Genomic DNA, 16,452 nt, shown 5'->3' on the forward strand with positions numbered 1-16,452 from the left:
ATCTCACGGCCTTCAGAACATCAAAAGCTGAAGCGGGGATGGGTTGGAGAGGTTGGGTACTCAGCATACAACTCCAGACAGAGGGGGGTGGCAATTTTAATTCATAAACAAATCCCATTTCACTGTCATAAAGTGATCCAAGATAAAGAAGGAGATATGTGTTAGTCATGGGTGAGCTATGGGGACAGCAAATTCTCTTTTGTAACATATATGGACCTAACGTATACTCCCACAGGTTCTTTTCTGACCTTGTGGCAAGAGTGATACTCTAATTATCAGATTGTAATGGGAGGGGATTTAATATAGTAGCAGACCCCACCAATGACTGTAAACCCATGAAAATGAGGGTGCGGAGCTGGGAAGATAGGGGGATCCCCTTTGTGACGTCTCAGCTGGGGTTGGTAGATATATGGCGGCTCTTGCACCCTCAAGATGGGGAATATACGTTTATTCACATCCACATAAGGTATATTCGAGACTAGATTACTTATTGGTGGCACCTTCTCTGGTCCCAAAAATTGTGAAAGCAGAAATAGTGGATAGTGCACTTAGCGACCACTATCGGCAGTTTTGATGGCGGTTTCTTTTGCAGCGGAGCCGGGCGAGAGGGTGTGGCGGCTTCCCCCCTACCTTTACCAGGATAAGGAGTTTAGAGAATTTCTGCGCCTTAAATGGCTAGACTATCAGGCACATAATAATACACCAGAGGTTAGTGCTAGTACGTATTGGGAGGCCTCCAAAGTAGTTATGAGGGGGTACATCATTGCATATGTGGCGGGCAAGAAGAAACAAAGAGAGGCAGATTTGTTGCGGCTCTTGCAGGAGTATCATCATATAAGGAGGGCACATATGCAGAATATAAATGATACGCATAAAGCGCAGCTGACCCACCTTAAAAAGCAGATTGATGATATATTACATGCAAGAGCTGAGAGGGATATATACTACCAGCGCTTTAAACTGTTTAAATGGGGCAGTAAAGCGGGTAGGCTGTTGGCAAACCTGGTGAGGCCTCCACGTAAAAGGCAATTAATCTTTTCTATAAAGAACGCCCGGGGAGAGGTATTTACTAATGAATCCCAAATTATGCAACAGTTCGTTCAATATTATAGCTCTTTATACAAGGAGCGGGAATATGATGCTGCCCAATCTGCAGCCTTCTTTCAAGGGTTCCAGATACCAAAACTGACAGGGGCACAACTGGACTCCTTAAATGGGCCCGTGACGGAGAAAGAAATACGGTCAGGCATAAAAGTGCTGAAACTTACTAAGGCGCCAGGGCCTGACGGGTTTGGCCCTGAATATTATCGAATATTGAGTGACCTGGTGGCGCCACCACTGAAGGCATGGTTTAATGGAATTGTGGGGGAGGGCTTGACTATACAGCATAATGTGGCGCATGTAGTGCTGTTGCCGAAGCCCGGCAAAGATGTGGAGCAGGTGGATTCATACCGACCAATATCTTTGCTAAACCAAGATATTAAGATTTTAGCGGCTATCTTGGCTAGGCGTTTGAATCAGCTGTTACCCGAGCTAATTCATGAAGACCAAGTGGGCTTTGTGCCAGGTCGCCATGGTTCTATGAATATCATGCGAGCCTTGATGGCCATTCACAAATTCCGGGGAGAGGGGGGGCTAGAAGTTATAGCTGGGCTTGATATGGAGAAGGCCTTTGACAGTATATCTTGGCGCTACCTATTTGAGACCTTGGGTCACTTTGGGATATCGGGCCCGGTAGTATCTTGGATTGAAGCCCTCTATAGAAGCCCCATGGCCCGACTGATGGTAAACGGGAAGCTTACTGAACGGTTCTCCCTGGGCAGGGGCACCAGACAGGGATGTCCCCTCTCCCCACTTCTCTTTTTATTGGCAATTGAGCCATTGGCCATAAGAATCCGTAGTGCTACACAGATACGGGGAATCCAAGTACGAAATAAGGAGCTTCGGCTGAACTTATTTGCCGATGATATCCTTTTATATTTGGCAAATGGCCCCAGAGATCTGCCTAGGGCCCTTGAGTTAGTCAGGGAGTTTGGAGATTTATCGGGACTGAGAGTGAATTGTGCCAAGTCGGAGTTACTCCCGTTGTCAGGAATAGAGGGAGACCCCGGGATGGAGGATTACCTATAACACCAGTCAAGGGAGCGATGAGATACTTGGGGGTTTTCCTTAGTACAAATGCAAAACTTTTTTACAAGAAAAACGTGATCAACCAGATAGAAAACATCAGGCAACTTTGTGATAAATGGAAGAATCTACCACTTTGTCTGATGGGCAGAGTAGCCTTGGTAAAAATGATTCTTCTCCCAAAAATTCTTTACCCTTTACAGGCAGCTCCCATATGGGTGTTAAGAAAAGAAGAACGACTGTTTCGGTCAATTATTAGGAGATTTATTTGGAGAGGAAAAGGGGCAAGGATAAGTCATGTCAAACTTTCTTTAAGGAAGGAGAGGGGTGGATTAGGCCTTCCAGACCTCCGTATGTATAATGTAGCAGCGCTAATGCGCTTTATTTATGAGGGAATCATAGGTCAGCAGAGGTACCTACCAGAGAGGGGGATGGAGATTTGGAGTAGACCTTGGTCATTTATCAACTTAATTCACGGGGGTCCCAGTGGTGACATTAATATCACTGACAGGAGAGAACTTCTGGGGCCCATGCGGCGAGCTTGGGGGTGGTGGAGGAAGCGTCAACAGAGATCGCCAGATGTTTCACCTTTTATGAGCCTAGTGGGCAATGAAGCATTCCCACCTGGGATGGGTAGAACGGCATTCACTACTTGGAGGGATAATGGATGCAGGATTTTGGGACAATTACTGGAAAATGACACGGACACTTTTGACACATTTGACCGGGTAAAGGAAAAATGGGACTTGACGAACAAAAACTTGTTACAATACCTTCAAATTAGGCATTACTGGGCTACCACAAGAACAAAATATGGGGAAGCGTGGACATGGGGCCAATTAGACAGGATCCTCCTTAAAATCCCATATCAATTAAATAGCTTGTCGACCTGGTACAAAGTGTTAAATGAACATCGGCAGGAAGAGGAAATGAGGATATTGACAGCCAAATGGAATGAAGAACTGGGCACTAATTATACTGAGCAAACATTCCAGAAATTGGAGGAGGAAGTGACGTCACCGCCACTGATGGCAGCTTAGTTTCTGAGCTCCCGCTCCCTGAATTATAAAACGCTTTAAAAAAGCACTCCCCAGCCAATTTAAAAGTATCTGCAGCGTTCCTTACCGCTCCTCATCGGCAACAGCATGAGCAGAGCAACTTCAGCGCGGCCTAAGGAGGCCGATAAATCGACAGGCGGCGGGGCAAGTAAAACAGCTAAGCGCCACGAGGCAATGGCGCGAGCCACCCCGTCGGACTCAGACTCCGCGCTGTCGATGTCAGAGTCGCGGAAGCCGCCAGCTAAAAAAGGAATCTCAGGCGAACTTCGCCAGATGCTTGCAGGTATACAGGAGGATATTAAAAAATCGAAGGACGAGATCCTGGACAAAATGGAGGTACTTAGCTCTGACCTTCGCGAGCTGGGTAACAGAGTTGAAGAGGCGGAGGCTAAGTTGGAAGAGCACTCTGAGTCCCTGCTCTCGCACGAGGCCCACCTTCGAACTCTGGATCAACAAAATAAAGAACTCACATATAAGCTCGATGACCTAGAAAACAGGGGACGTCGGAATAATCTTAGGTTCCGTGGAGTCCCCGAAGGAGGTGAGAAAGAAGATGTCCCGCTTATTATACAAACACTGTGTGCCTCCCTGCTGGGCTCTGATGCTGCAACGGCTAAGATAGAAATTGACAGAGCACATAGATCCCTCGGTCAGAGGCAGGAGAACAGAGCAAGGGACATTATCACGCGATTCCACCGGTATGAATTGAAAGAACAACTGCTTAACTGTGCCAGGAAAAAGATTGACCTGGAATATGGTGGAGCAAAGATCTCTGTGTTTCAAGACCTTTCGCAGTTTACTTTACAGCAGAGACGCCTCATGAAACCGGCCCTGGACATTCTAACTAAAGAACACGTTGCATACAGATGGGGCTTCCCTTTCTCGCTGAATTATACTCTCCAGGGAACCAAAAATAGAGTAACATCACTTTCTGAAGCATGGGCATCCCTGCATGCGGCGGGCATGGTGAAAACAAGCAAACCTCCAGGGGACTTAGCATCTGCTACGAAGGCCAAACTTCAAAAATGGCAGAGGGTCCCTTCCACTACTAAAAGGAACAATTCGAAAAGAAAAGTCACCATGGAGGAGACCTGAACTGTTGCAGTGGCAGCTTGATCGCTTTATCATACACGAGGCCGCACTTTGCAAGGCGGCTGGAGGGACGATGGTTCTGTCTGTGCCAATTGCTGGAAAAGCAGCAGGGAGTAATAACTGTAATGTTAAGTTTTAAGAGTTATGTTACCTTAGCAAAAGGGGCATTCAGATCCCTTAATACTGGAAGTTTTGAGGGTGGAAAAGTGGGGTGGGGAATGTTGTGTTCACGGTTGTAATGTTGCTGGGGAAATAGGGGGGAGGTAGCTTAAATATTAGTGGGGCGAGCTGGGGTCCCTTATGAAGATGAGTGCTTTTAGCACTGGGCAGAAAAATTAAGGGACCTTGGCAATTTAAGGGGTGATTCGGGGAGGGGCGTGGGAGCTGGCTGTAGGGATGAGGGTGTGTCACTTTCTCTTGTCCCACTCTGGGGCCATGTGCTTCCGAGTTGGTGTTAGAAAAGAGGGGTCGGGGGGGATATGGGAGAGTAGGGGGATATTTAGAAGGCAAAGAGGGGGAGGGGAGGGTAGGGAGCATCACCGGGTTACTGGAACATCTATACATGGAATGATTGGAACCCATTTGTTTAGCTTTGACCTAGAATCCTTGTAATGTGTGCAGACCTTAAAATACTATCATACAATGTGAAGGGACTGAACATGCCTCAAAAAAGGCAGAAACTGTTTAAAGAATTACAACAGATAAAACCGCATGTTGTTCTGCTGCAGGAGACACATCTCCGCAGGGTGCATGAACGGCTCCTCTCACACTCAGACTATCCCAATGCCTTTTTTGCCTCCTCAGCAGATGGGTCCAAGAAGCGTGGGGTAGCGGTTTTGTTCCACAAATCCATTTCGCCCCAAATTCTAACTGTTAAACGTGACCCGGGAGGGAGATTCCTGATGCTTCACATCCTCATAGACCAAGTCGAACTTACGCTTGCATCCATATACGCGCCAAACGACCACCAGGGGTCCTTCTACACCAAAGTAAAAAACATATTAACTACATTCACTAGGGGCTCCCTGATTTTGGGGGGTGACTTTAACGAAGTCATGGACCACACGCTGGACAGATCCGGGTTACCCCAACAACAGGTGTCGAGTGACTCTAGGGCCCTGGGTTCTTTGGCTAGTTCCCTGGGGACGTTAGATATCTGGAGACTCAGTCATAAGACCATGAGGGACTACACATTTTTCTCCCCCGTACATAAGTCATACTCTCGTATTGATTATATATTCTTAGATGTTTCGCTTGTTGAGAGGGGACCACAAGCAGGAATTGGTAATGCGACAATATCTGATCACGCCCCGGTATGGGTTACCTTGCCAACCATCAGGGCTGAGGTCAAAGACAAAAGATGGATGCTTAATACAGACTTGCTGCAGGAGGGGGAGGTGGTAGAGGGATGTAAAAAGGTCCTGAAGGAATACCTGGAGCTTAATATGGAGTCGGGTCCACCCCTTGGGGTGGTATGGGATGCAATGAAGGCAGTTTCACGAGGCTACTTTGTACAGTTAGCTAGTAAGCGTGCGAGAATCCGTAGGGCCCAGCTGGCACAGTGCTTGGCAAGAATTAGGTGTCTGGAGGCGCAACATAAGTCAGGTGGCTCTCCAGAGGTGCTGGAGGAGCTGCGGGGCCAGAGGCTACAGCTGGACTCCATCTACTCTGAACAGCTAAGTTGGATACAAAATAGAAACAGGGTTCGATCTTACGAATTTACTAATAAAGCAGGGCGTCTCTTGGCTATAAAGCTACGAAGACGAAAGGTGGACCGAGCGGTAACACATATTAAAGGGGAGAGGGGTGAAATGTTGAATACAGCTGAGTCCATAAGGAGGCGCTTTAGTGAATTTTATCAGAGGCTCTATGCACAAGAGATTAATCCTCCTGCTGAATCTATTCTAGAATACTTAGCTGACAGTGGCCTTGCCTCTTTCACAGAGCAGCAGAGGACTATGCTGGATGCCCCGGTTACTCCGGTTGAGATACAAAAGGCAATTCAGCATCTGCCCTCCTGTAAGTCACCGGGACTGGATGGCTTACCCAATGAATTTTACAAGAAATTTGCCCTTGAGTTGGCCCCGTTGTTAGCGGACCTGTTTAACCTGAGTGGGAAGGGGGAGGCCCTGCCTGCTTCCATGTTGGAAGCCTGGATTGCGGTTCTGCCTAAACCGAATAAGGACCACACAGATTGTGGGTCTTATCGCCCGATATCTGTTTTGAATGCAGATGTCAAAATCTTAGCCAAAGTCTTGGCAAACCGCCTGGCACCTTTGCTTCCAGCTGTCATTCACCCTGACCAGGTGGGATTTGTTGCATATAGAAAGGCTTCAGACAATACTAGGCGAGTGGTTGACCTAATGTATTTGGCAAAAAAAATGAAAAAGCCCCTGTGCCTTCTTAGCCTAGATGCCGAGAAGGCCTTTGACCGCGTGCATTGGCCATTTATGTACAAAGTGATGGAGGCCTTTGGGGTGGGACCTCAGTTTCGGGGCTGGATTCAAGCGTTCTACGAATCTCCTAAGGCTTGTATACGAGTTAATGGGGGCAACTCTGCAACAATTCCTCTACATAGGGGTACTAGACAAGGCTGCCCCTTATCTCCCTTGCTATTCGCAATGGTGATGGAACCATTTGCTACCAGGCTTAGGAATAACCCTGATATTTCGGGTCTCTCCATAGGTGGAAGAGAACATAAACTATCCTTATTTGCGGATGATTTGCTGCTGTTTGTTACTCGCCCCCTAACCACTTTCCCCGGGCTCTTGGGGGAGATCGAAGAATTCTCGACTGTGTCGGGCTTTAAAGTGAATATGTCTAAATCTGAAGTCTTGAATGTATCTCTCCCTGAGGAGCTTGTGGGAACGTTGAGATCTACTTACGCCTTCAGGTGGGCTGACAGGAGCATTCGTTACCTGGGGGTCAATCTGACGGCCCGCCTCTCCGAGCTCTTTGCTGTAAACTACAAGGGCTTGGCTGGGACACTCACGGAGGACCTTGGGAGATGGGGTGACCTGGATCTTTCCTGGTTTGGCCGCATAGCTGCTGTAAAGATGAATGTTTTGCCGCGCCTGCTCTACCTTTTTCAAGCCCTCCCAATCAAGATGCCCAGGAAATTCCTAGTAACATTGCAGGAACGTATCATGCGCTTTATCTGGGCGGGGAAACGTCCGCGGCTGGCGCGTTCGGTCCTATACCAGGATAAAAAAAGGGGAGGGTTGGGGGTACCCAACTTGGCCTGGTACTATAGGGCAGTTCAGGCACGTGCGGCGGTAGAATGGTTTCAGGATTATCCTGATCGGCAGTGGGTGCAATTGGAACAATATACCTTGGGTGCACGACCCTTGGGGGCGCTCTTGTGGATCCCGCGATCACTTAGGTCCCTAGAGGGAGGCTTGTGTCCTTCCATATATGTTACCCTTTCTAATTGGGATAGTATGTTTCCCCGTGGACGCACTGAGCTCTCCTGTCTGTCCCCTATAGCACACAACCCACTATTCTACCCCGGTACGATAAAGGGAGTATTCACTAGATGGTACAGGGGAGGTTTACAAAGGTGGGGCCAAATGTTTGAAGGGGATTCGCTGTTGTCGTATACAGAGGCTCTTGAGAGATTCCCTATAATAGGGTCGGACCGGTATGCTTACCTCCAATTATCCACCTTTCTTAGGACACGGGCAGTTAGGGAGGTGGTGGCCCGGGAAAAATCCGCACTTGAAGCCATCTGTGAGGGGCCACCTAAAACTAGAGGGCTGGTCTCACGCCTCTACCACATTGTTAATAGGCAATCCCAGAATTACGCGCTCCACAGGAAGGGATGGCAAAGGGAGCTGGGGTTGACAATAGGGGAGGCATCATGGGAGAAATTGGAGCGGGATGTGTTGAGGGTGTCGTCTCATGTGCCCTTCAAGGAGAATGCGGTAAAAGTGCTGTACCGATGGTACCTGACACCTGAGCGCCTCCAGCGCATTTACCCCACCACAATGGGAGTATGTTGGAGGGGTTGCGGTGTGAAAGGTACAGCGGGACATATATGGTGGACTTGTAGGAAGATCAATGCCTTCTGGAGATCTGTGCATAATAGGCTGCAAAGTTGGATGGGTAGCCCACTACCTTGGAGCCCAACCTTTTTTCTGTTTCTGGCGGGGGTTGCACGTCGCCCTCAGACCCAGCAAATTTTTCTGAGGCAGGCGATATGCGCTGCTAGAGTAGTCATTGCAGCCCATTGGAAGCAGCCTACAACCCCACCAATAGCTAGGTGGATTCAAAAATTGAAGCTCATCTGTGAATTGGAAAGGCTATTAGCTGAGAGGCGCAATCATTTGAACAGATGGCACAAGATCTGGGAACCTTTATTTCTTCATGTATAATATGATTGCTGTTATCGGGAATGTGATGCTGGTTAGTGGGGGGGGGGATAGGGTGGGGGGGGGAGTGGGAGAAGGGGATTAACATATATATAAAACTACAAATCTTGAAGTCATGGGCTGAGCTTAAAGAATAGTCTCCTGGGCGCACTCGTCAGGCAAAAATTGTCTGGGTGGATGTGTATGCAGTGAGAATCTCACCATGTGTTGTATTATTGGTCATCCACAATACCATAAATTGGTTCTGTACATTTGAAATGCACTATGCTGTACACGATGTGCTATGTATTTAAATCTGTGGTTAAAGTACCAATAAAGACTTCATGAAAATTAAAAAAAAAAAACATTCCAGAAATTGTTTGCAACACTCTATGACATGGTTAAGGCAGCTGAATTGCAGGAGATGCAATACAAGATCTTACATAGGGCACACATATCTAGGGCAAAAGGGGCAAAGATGGGACTTTGGATTGATGATCGTTGTATTAAATGCCAAGGGGCGGAGGGGACGCTGCTGCACTCTTTTTTAGATTGCCCGGCTCTGGTGTTGTGGAATGAGGCCATACAGGTGCTTAATAATGTGGTGCAGAAGACCTTGGACTGGGATTATGCAACCCTGCTGCTTGGAGAACAATCACTCTTAATTAGGCAAGGTTTAACTCAACCATATAGGAGGTTGGTATATGTCTCCCTCTTGCTGGTTAAAAAGACGATATTACAGTTTTGGGGTGCTGCAGAGGGTGCATTAGGAGCGGTATGGAAAACAAAAATGAGGGAGGTAGGCACACATGAGAGGCAAACTTACTCCAAGGCTAGTAAACCAGAGACCCGCAGGTATGCCATGCTGTGGGAGGAATGTCTACAAATACTCACCTGAAATTGGAGGGGGCACTGGGAGAAGGAGTATGTAGGGATGAATGGGGGAGGGGGGAGGGATGGTGTGAAAGTTGAGAAGTGGAATGGAATACTTGATGGAGTGTAAGGTAGTATGGTTGGGGGGATTAATTAATAAAATACAATGCAGGTTGTACCAAAGACTTTTGGATAGACATAGCTGTTGAATATAAACATGGAATGGTGACTTTGGATTGTACATTGAGCAGTGTTGCTTGTATTTTGTATTTACAACTTGTTATTGTGTGAATAAAAACATATATAGAAAAAAAAAACCCTGGAAAATAGATTTCTGGATGTTAACGACCCGGCTACTCTCCTTACTTTACAATCACTAAAATATGACCTCAATACGGCTCTCTCCGAAGAAGTTTTAGAAATAATTCACCTTCAAAAATCTACTTTCCATATCATCATGCTGATCAATCCATAGACTGGTGGGTTGTGTCCATCTACCAGCAGGTGGAGATAGAGAGCAAACTTTTGCCTCCCTATATGTGGTCATGTGCTGCCGGAAACTCCCCAGTATGTTCTCTATCTCAGCAGGTGGTGGTCACACACAGCAGCAGCTCTGGCTAGGTCTCCAAGCCTAATTTTTAGGTTTTGTTGAGTACCTGGGGTTGAGGGCTCTTCTTGAGCAAGTGCAAACCTGGTGGTGCCAGGTCCCTCCTTTTCTCCCCCCTCCCGCTGGCTCCGTTAAAAAAAAAAAAAAAATTTTGGACGTCCTTAAGGGCGTTTATTTCGACGTTTATTTAAACGTTTATTGCAGCTACTCACTGGGACACCAGTTCGTTACAGCTTGGAGCGAGAAGCAGGTAATCTTTACCTTTTTATAGCGGGCAGGGGGTTCCCCGATCGATCTCCATGTGGCCTATGGCGTCGGAGGGCGAGGGCGCGAAGAATCGCTCCCTGGACCGCGTGTGCGCTTCTAGCGGGGATGCGGGGGTCTTAAAGTCTGATTCGCCCTTGTTGGGTGTCAGTTTGGAGGCCGGTCAGTGTCCCGGTTCTTCCTCCGGTGCGGCGGTTTTTCCCGCCATAAACGCCCATCCCCTGCTGCTCGCCTCCGCCATCTTGGCCGGCCACTCTGCTTGGACGGCTTCTTCTTGGACCGCCCTTGAGCTGGGAGACGTTAATGCCATGGCCGCCCTTGATTTGGGCGACGGCAAAAAAGCGGCTAAAGTTAAGCGCCGTTCTTCCCGCGCGGCTCCTTCACGGAGTGTCGCGCCGGACGCCATCTTGGATGCGCAGCATGTTTCTCCCCCGCACTTGCGAGCGCCGGTTGAGGGTGCGTCTAGGGCTGTGGCCCAGGCTGCTGAAGTGCACAGTCTGGGGGGTTTCTCCCCCGAGTTTATTTTGCTGCTGCATCAGGCCTTCCTTATGCAAAACGCTGCCCCTGCTCCCTTGTCCGATAAAGGGGTTGAGGCCTCCGGAAGTAAACGCCCTCGGGTGGATTCCCAGGCCTTAGAGGACTTTGTCTCCTCTGATGTAGATGAGGGCAGCGTATCTGAGTTCTCCCAACGGTCCTTTGGGGATTCCTTGGAGGAGACGGATTCCCGCTCGGATGGAGCGGATGACCCCTCTGCAGCGCGGATCTTTCGCTCAGAGGATTTGCCCAACCTGTTAATGCAGGCCATGAGCATTTTGAAGATTTCCTCTCCAGAGGACGTCTCTCCCTCAGCCCCTGTTGGCTCCGCCATTATGCTGGGGACGAAGCGCCCGCCTAGAACCTTCCACATGCATGATGCCATGCACACCTTAATTTCGGCTCAATGGGATGTCCCGGAAGCAAGCCTCAAAGTGGCTAGGGCTATGTCCCGCCTCTATCCTTTGCCTGAAAGTGAACGTGAGGCCTTTCTTTGGCCTACCGTGGATTCTTTAATCACTGCGGTGACTAAGAAAACGGCGTTGCCGGTGGAAGGTGGCACGGCCCTAAAGGACGCCCAAGATAGAAGATTGGAGGCGGCCTTAAGGTCGTCCTTCGAGGCAGCTGCTTTAAGTTTGCAGGCCTCAGTTTGCGGCTCCTATGTGGCCAGGGCGTGCCTGACGATTGTGCAGCGGGCTTCCCCCTCGGATCCTTCCTTGAGGGCTGATTGGCCGACCCTGGAATCGGGCTTGGCTTATTTGGCAGTCTTACTGTATGATGTCTTGAGAGCCTCAGCTAAAGGTATGGCTCAGACAGTCTCTGCGCGGCGGTGGCTATGGCTGAACCATTGGTCTGCGGACCACGCCTCTAAGTCCCGCCTGGCTAAGTTGCCTTTTAAAGGCAAGCTGCTCTTTGGGGTCGAGCTGGACAAAATTGTGACCGATCTCGGCACGTCTAAGGGCAAGAGGTTACCAGAGGCCAGGGCTCGGACCAGTGCTCGCCCCGGTAACTCCAGAGGACGGTTTCAAGAAGTCCGTCGGTACCGCCCGGGCAAGTCGGGCTCCTCTGCCCCCTCTTCCTTCAAGAGGAACTTCTCCCCCAAGCAGCATTCCTTTCGCAGAGACCGCCGTCCCGGAGGTACGCCCTCCGGTCCTCCCCCAGGGTCTCGTACCCAATGACGGGGTCTTGGTCCATGGCCCAGTGCAGATTGGAGGACGCCTGTCCTCGTTTCTGGGCGAGTGGACCAGAGTAACTTCAGACGCTTGGGTGCTAGAAGTCATCAGAGACGGCTACAAGCTAGAGTTCTGCCGACCCTTAAAAGACGGGTTTGTATTCTCTCCCTGCAAGTCTCCGGTCAAAGCTGTGGCAGTGCAGCAGACCTTGGACAATCTGATCCGCCTGGGTGCGGTCGTTCCGGTGCCAGAAAATCAGCTTGGCAAGGGGTGTTACTCCATTTACTTTGTGGTACCAAAGAAAGGAGGTTCTGTACGGCCTATCCTCGACCTCAAAGGGGTCAATCGGGCCTTGAAAGTTCGGCACTTTCGCATGGAGACTCTCCGCTCTGTTATAGTGGCAGTGAAGGCAGGAGAGTTCCTGGCATCCTTGGACATCAAGGAAGCGTACTTGCATATTCCCATCTGGCCTCCTCATCAACGCTTTCTGCGTTTTGCAGTCCTGGGCCGACACTTCCAGTTCAGAGCCCTCCCGTTCGGGTTGGCTACTGCTCCGCGGACCTTCTCCAAAGTAATGGTGGTCATCGCGGCTTTCCTGCGAAAGGAAGGAGTACAAGTCCATCCTTATCTGGACGACTGGTTGATCCGAGCCCCCTCTTATGCAGAGTGCGGCAAAGCTGTGGACCGGGTGATTGCTCTTTTGAGCTCCCTGGGGTGGATCATCAACTGGGAGAAAAGCCAGCTGCGCCCAACTCAGTCCCTGGAGTATCTGGGAGTTCGATTCGACACCCAAGTGGGCAGAGTGTTCCTGCCGGACAATCGGATTGTCAAACTTCAGGCTCAGGTGGACCAGTTCCTAGTAGCCTCTCCCCTTCGGGCTTGGGACTATGTGCAGCTGTTGGGCTCTATGACGGCCACGATGGATGTAGTGCCCTGGGCCAGGGCTCATATGAGACAACTTCAACACTCTCTGCTGCAGCGCTGGACTCCGGTGTCGGAGGATTATGCTGTGCGCCTTCCCGTGGATCCAGCAGTGCGCAAGGCGCTGAGCTGGTGGCTGAAGACAGACAAGTTGTCTGCAGGGATGCCTCTTGTAACCCCGGAGTGGATTGTCGTCACGACGGACGCCTCTTTGACGGGCTGGGGAGCCCACTGTTTGGGAAGGACAGCGCAGGGGCTCTGGTCTCCTGCAGAGGCAAAGTGGTCTATCAACCTCCTGGAACTCAGAGCCATTCGGTTGGCGCTATTGCAGTTCCTCCCGATACTGGCGTTGAAGCCAGTAAGGGTCCTGTCGGACAATGCCACGGCTGTGGCCTATGTCAACCGCCAAGGAGGTACCAAGAGTGCCCCTCTAGCCAAGGAGGCCATGAATTTATGCCGGTGGGCGGAAGCGAGCCTGGAGCAACTGTCAGCGGCCCACATTGCCGGAGTCATGAATGTCAAGGCGGACTTTCTCAGTCGCCATACCTTGGATCCCGGAGAGTGGCAGTTATCGGCTCAGGCGTTCTTGGACATCACGAAGCGCTGGGGCCAGCCGAGCCTAGATCTGATGGCGTCATCGGCCAATTGCCAAGTGCCACGCTTTTTCAGCAGAGGACGGGACCCTCGATCTCTGGGAGTAGATGCTCTTCTCCAACAGTGGCCGACACAGGAGCTTCTCTATGTGTTCCCGCCCTGGCCCATGTTGGGCAGGGTGCTAGACCGGGTGGCAAAGCATCCGGGCCGGATAATCCTGGTGGGTCCGGACTGGCCCAGACGTCCCTGGTATGCGGACTTGATCAGGCTCTCAGTGGACCACCCTCTGCGACTGCCAATGGAGCAGGGCCTGTTGCATCAGGGTCCCGTGGTGATGGAGGATCCCTCCCCCTTTGGTCTTACGGCCTGGCTATTGAGCGGCAGCGTCTGAGGAAGAAGGGCTTCTCAGACAAGGTCATCGCCACTATGCTGAGAGCGAGGAAGCGCTCTACTTCTACTGCTTACGCCAGGGTTTGGCGTACCTTTGCAGCGTGGTGTGAAGCAGGCTCACTTTCTCCCTTCACTGCTCCAATTTCTTCAGTGTTGGCATTCCTGCAAGAAGGTCTGGAGAAAGGCCTGTCGCTCAGTTCCCTTAAAGTCCAGGTAGCGGCTCTGGCTTGCTTCAGGGGCCGCCTGAAGGGTGCTTCCCTGGCTTCGCAGCCAGATGTGGTGCGTTTTCTCAAGGGAGTTAATCACCTGCGCCCTCCTCTGCACTCAGTGGTGCCTGCGTGGAATCTCAACCTGGTGCTAAGAGCATTGCAGAAGCCGCCTTTTGAACCCTTGTCGAGGGCATCTCTGAAAGACCTGACGTTGAAAGCAGTCTTTTTGGTGGCTATCACTTCAGCCAGAAGAGTTTCCGAGCTCCAGGCACTCTCATGTCGAGAGCCTTTTCTGCAGTTCACTGAGGCAGGAGTGACTATTCGCACAGTGCCTTCCTTCCTGCCCAAGATTGTTTCTCGCTTCCATGTGAATCAGCAGCTCTGTCTCCCTTCCTTTCGTAGGGAGGACTACCCAGAGGAATACTCTGCTCTCAAATATCTGGATGTGAGACGAGTCATCATCAGATACTTGGAAGTGACCAATGATTTCCGGAAGTCGGATCATCTGTTTGTCCTGTTTGCAGGTCCTCGTAAGGGTCTTCAGGCTGCTAAGCCTACAGTGGCAAGATGGGTCAAGGAAGCCATTGCGGCGGCTTATGTGGCCGCGGGGAAGGTGCCGCCTATCCAGCTGAAGGCTCATTCCACTAGAGCTCAGGCGGCCTCGATGGCAGAGGCCGGGTCCGTCTCCTTGGAAGAGATATGTAAGGCGGCAACTTGGGCATCGGCCCATACCTTCTCCAAGAATTACCGCTTGACTGTGGCTGCTCGGGCGGAGGCCCGGTTTGGAGCTTCAGTGTTGCGGTCAGGGATTTCAGTGTCCCGCCCTGGGTGAGTACTGCTTCGGTACATCCCACCAGTCTATGGATTGATCAGCATGATGATATGGAAGGTAAAATTATGTATCATACCTGATAATTTTCTTTCCATTAATCATAGCTGATCAATCCATAGCCCCTCCCAGATATCTGTACTGTTTATATTCTGGTTGCCTTTCAGGTTCAAGTTTAGTCTTCAGTTCCTGTTCAGGAGGACTTCGTGTTCAAGTTTTTTCAATTGGATTCTTCAAGAGTTGAGACGAGTTTGTGTTACAGTGAGCTGCTGCATTCCTCTCCCCTCCGTTTTACGGGGCTGGATTGAGACATAAATTCTGCCGGCGCTCCCTCCCGCTTCGTGCGGCTGTAGGGCAGCTTTGTACCCCTCCCGCTTCGGCGGTGTTAGGGTCAGTCAGCTCCTCCCGCGGTTGCGGTTGCAGGATAAGCCAGATCCCCCCGCATCGGCGGGGTGGTGTCCCTCCCCCGCTCCGCGGGGATGAGCTGGACGGATTTTCCTCCCCCACTTGTGTGGGGATGAGCTGGGTTAATTCCCCTCCCCCGTTTCGGCAATTGATAGAATTGAATGGCCTTATATTTTTCATGTGTTAAAATGGTTCAATTTTAGCCCTCAATTTATTAAGATGGTTCAACTTCTCTCAATAAAAATATAAAAAAAAACAAAAGAAGAAGAAGAAAATCACAGTACAATAAATGAAACATTGATTACGTTTACTCAGACAAGGCAAGACCCGAACAACCACAACATGACGCCTGCCACGGAAGCCTAAGAGAATGTAGAAAGGTTGTTTTACCTGCAGTGCATAATTAAGCTGTTCGTTGTACCAGAGGATGTGGTCAAAGGAACTACGATAGAGGGGTTCAAAAGAGGAAAATCCATAAAAATATTTGTAGTCAGGTAACATAGTAACATAGTAGATGACGGCAGAAAAAGACCTGTACGGTCCATCCAGTCTGCCCAAGAAGATAAATTCATATGTGCTACTTTTTTATTTGTACTGTCCTCTTCAGGGCACAGACCGTATAAGTCTGGCCAGCCCTATCCCCGCCTCCCAACCACCAACCCCGCCTCCCAACCACCAGCTGTGGCAGACCCTATATGTCTGCCCAGCATTATCCCTGCCTCCCAACCTCCAGTCCCACCTCCCACCACCAGCTCTGGCACAGACCGTATAAGTCTGCCCAGCACTATCCTCGCCTCCCAACTACCAGTCCCGCCTCCCACCACCAGCTCTGGCACAGACCGTATAAGTCTGCCCAGCACTATCCCTGCCTCCCACCACCGGCTCTGGCACAGACCTTATAAGTCTGCCCACCAGTATCCCCGCCGCCCAACCACCAGCCCCGGCACAGACCGTATAACTCTGCCCAGCACTAGTCCCGCCTCCCAACCACCAGCTCTGCCACCCATTCTAGGCTAAGCTCCTGAGGA

General features: G+C 50.4%; 1 protein-coding gene across 1 annotated transcript in view; it reads left to right on the forward strand.

Annotated features, from left to right (window-relative positions):
• Positions 1-5,332: 5,332 nt before the first annotated feature.
• Positions 5,333-16,452, forward strand: part of LOC115460730 (zinc finger protein 721-like) — a 30,622-nt gene continuing 19,502 nt past the window's right edge. The window contains exon 1 of the mRNA XM_030190488.1: positions 5,333-7,327. Within this exon, the coding sequence (XP_030046348.1) occupies positions 5,333-7,327 (1,995 nt within the window). The remainder of the gene's footprint in view (positions 7,328-16,452) is intronic.

Source organism: Microcaecilia unicolor, chromosome 1 (genome assembly GCF_901765095.1).
Source record: "Microcaecilia unicolor chromosome 1, aMicUni1.1, whole genome shotgun sequence".
In the NCBI taxonomy this organism is placed as follows: domain Eukaryota; kingdom Metazoa; phylum Chordata; class Amphibia; order Gymnophiona; family Siphonopidae; genus Microcaecilia; species Microcaecilia unicolor.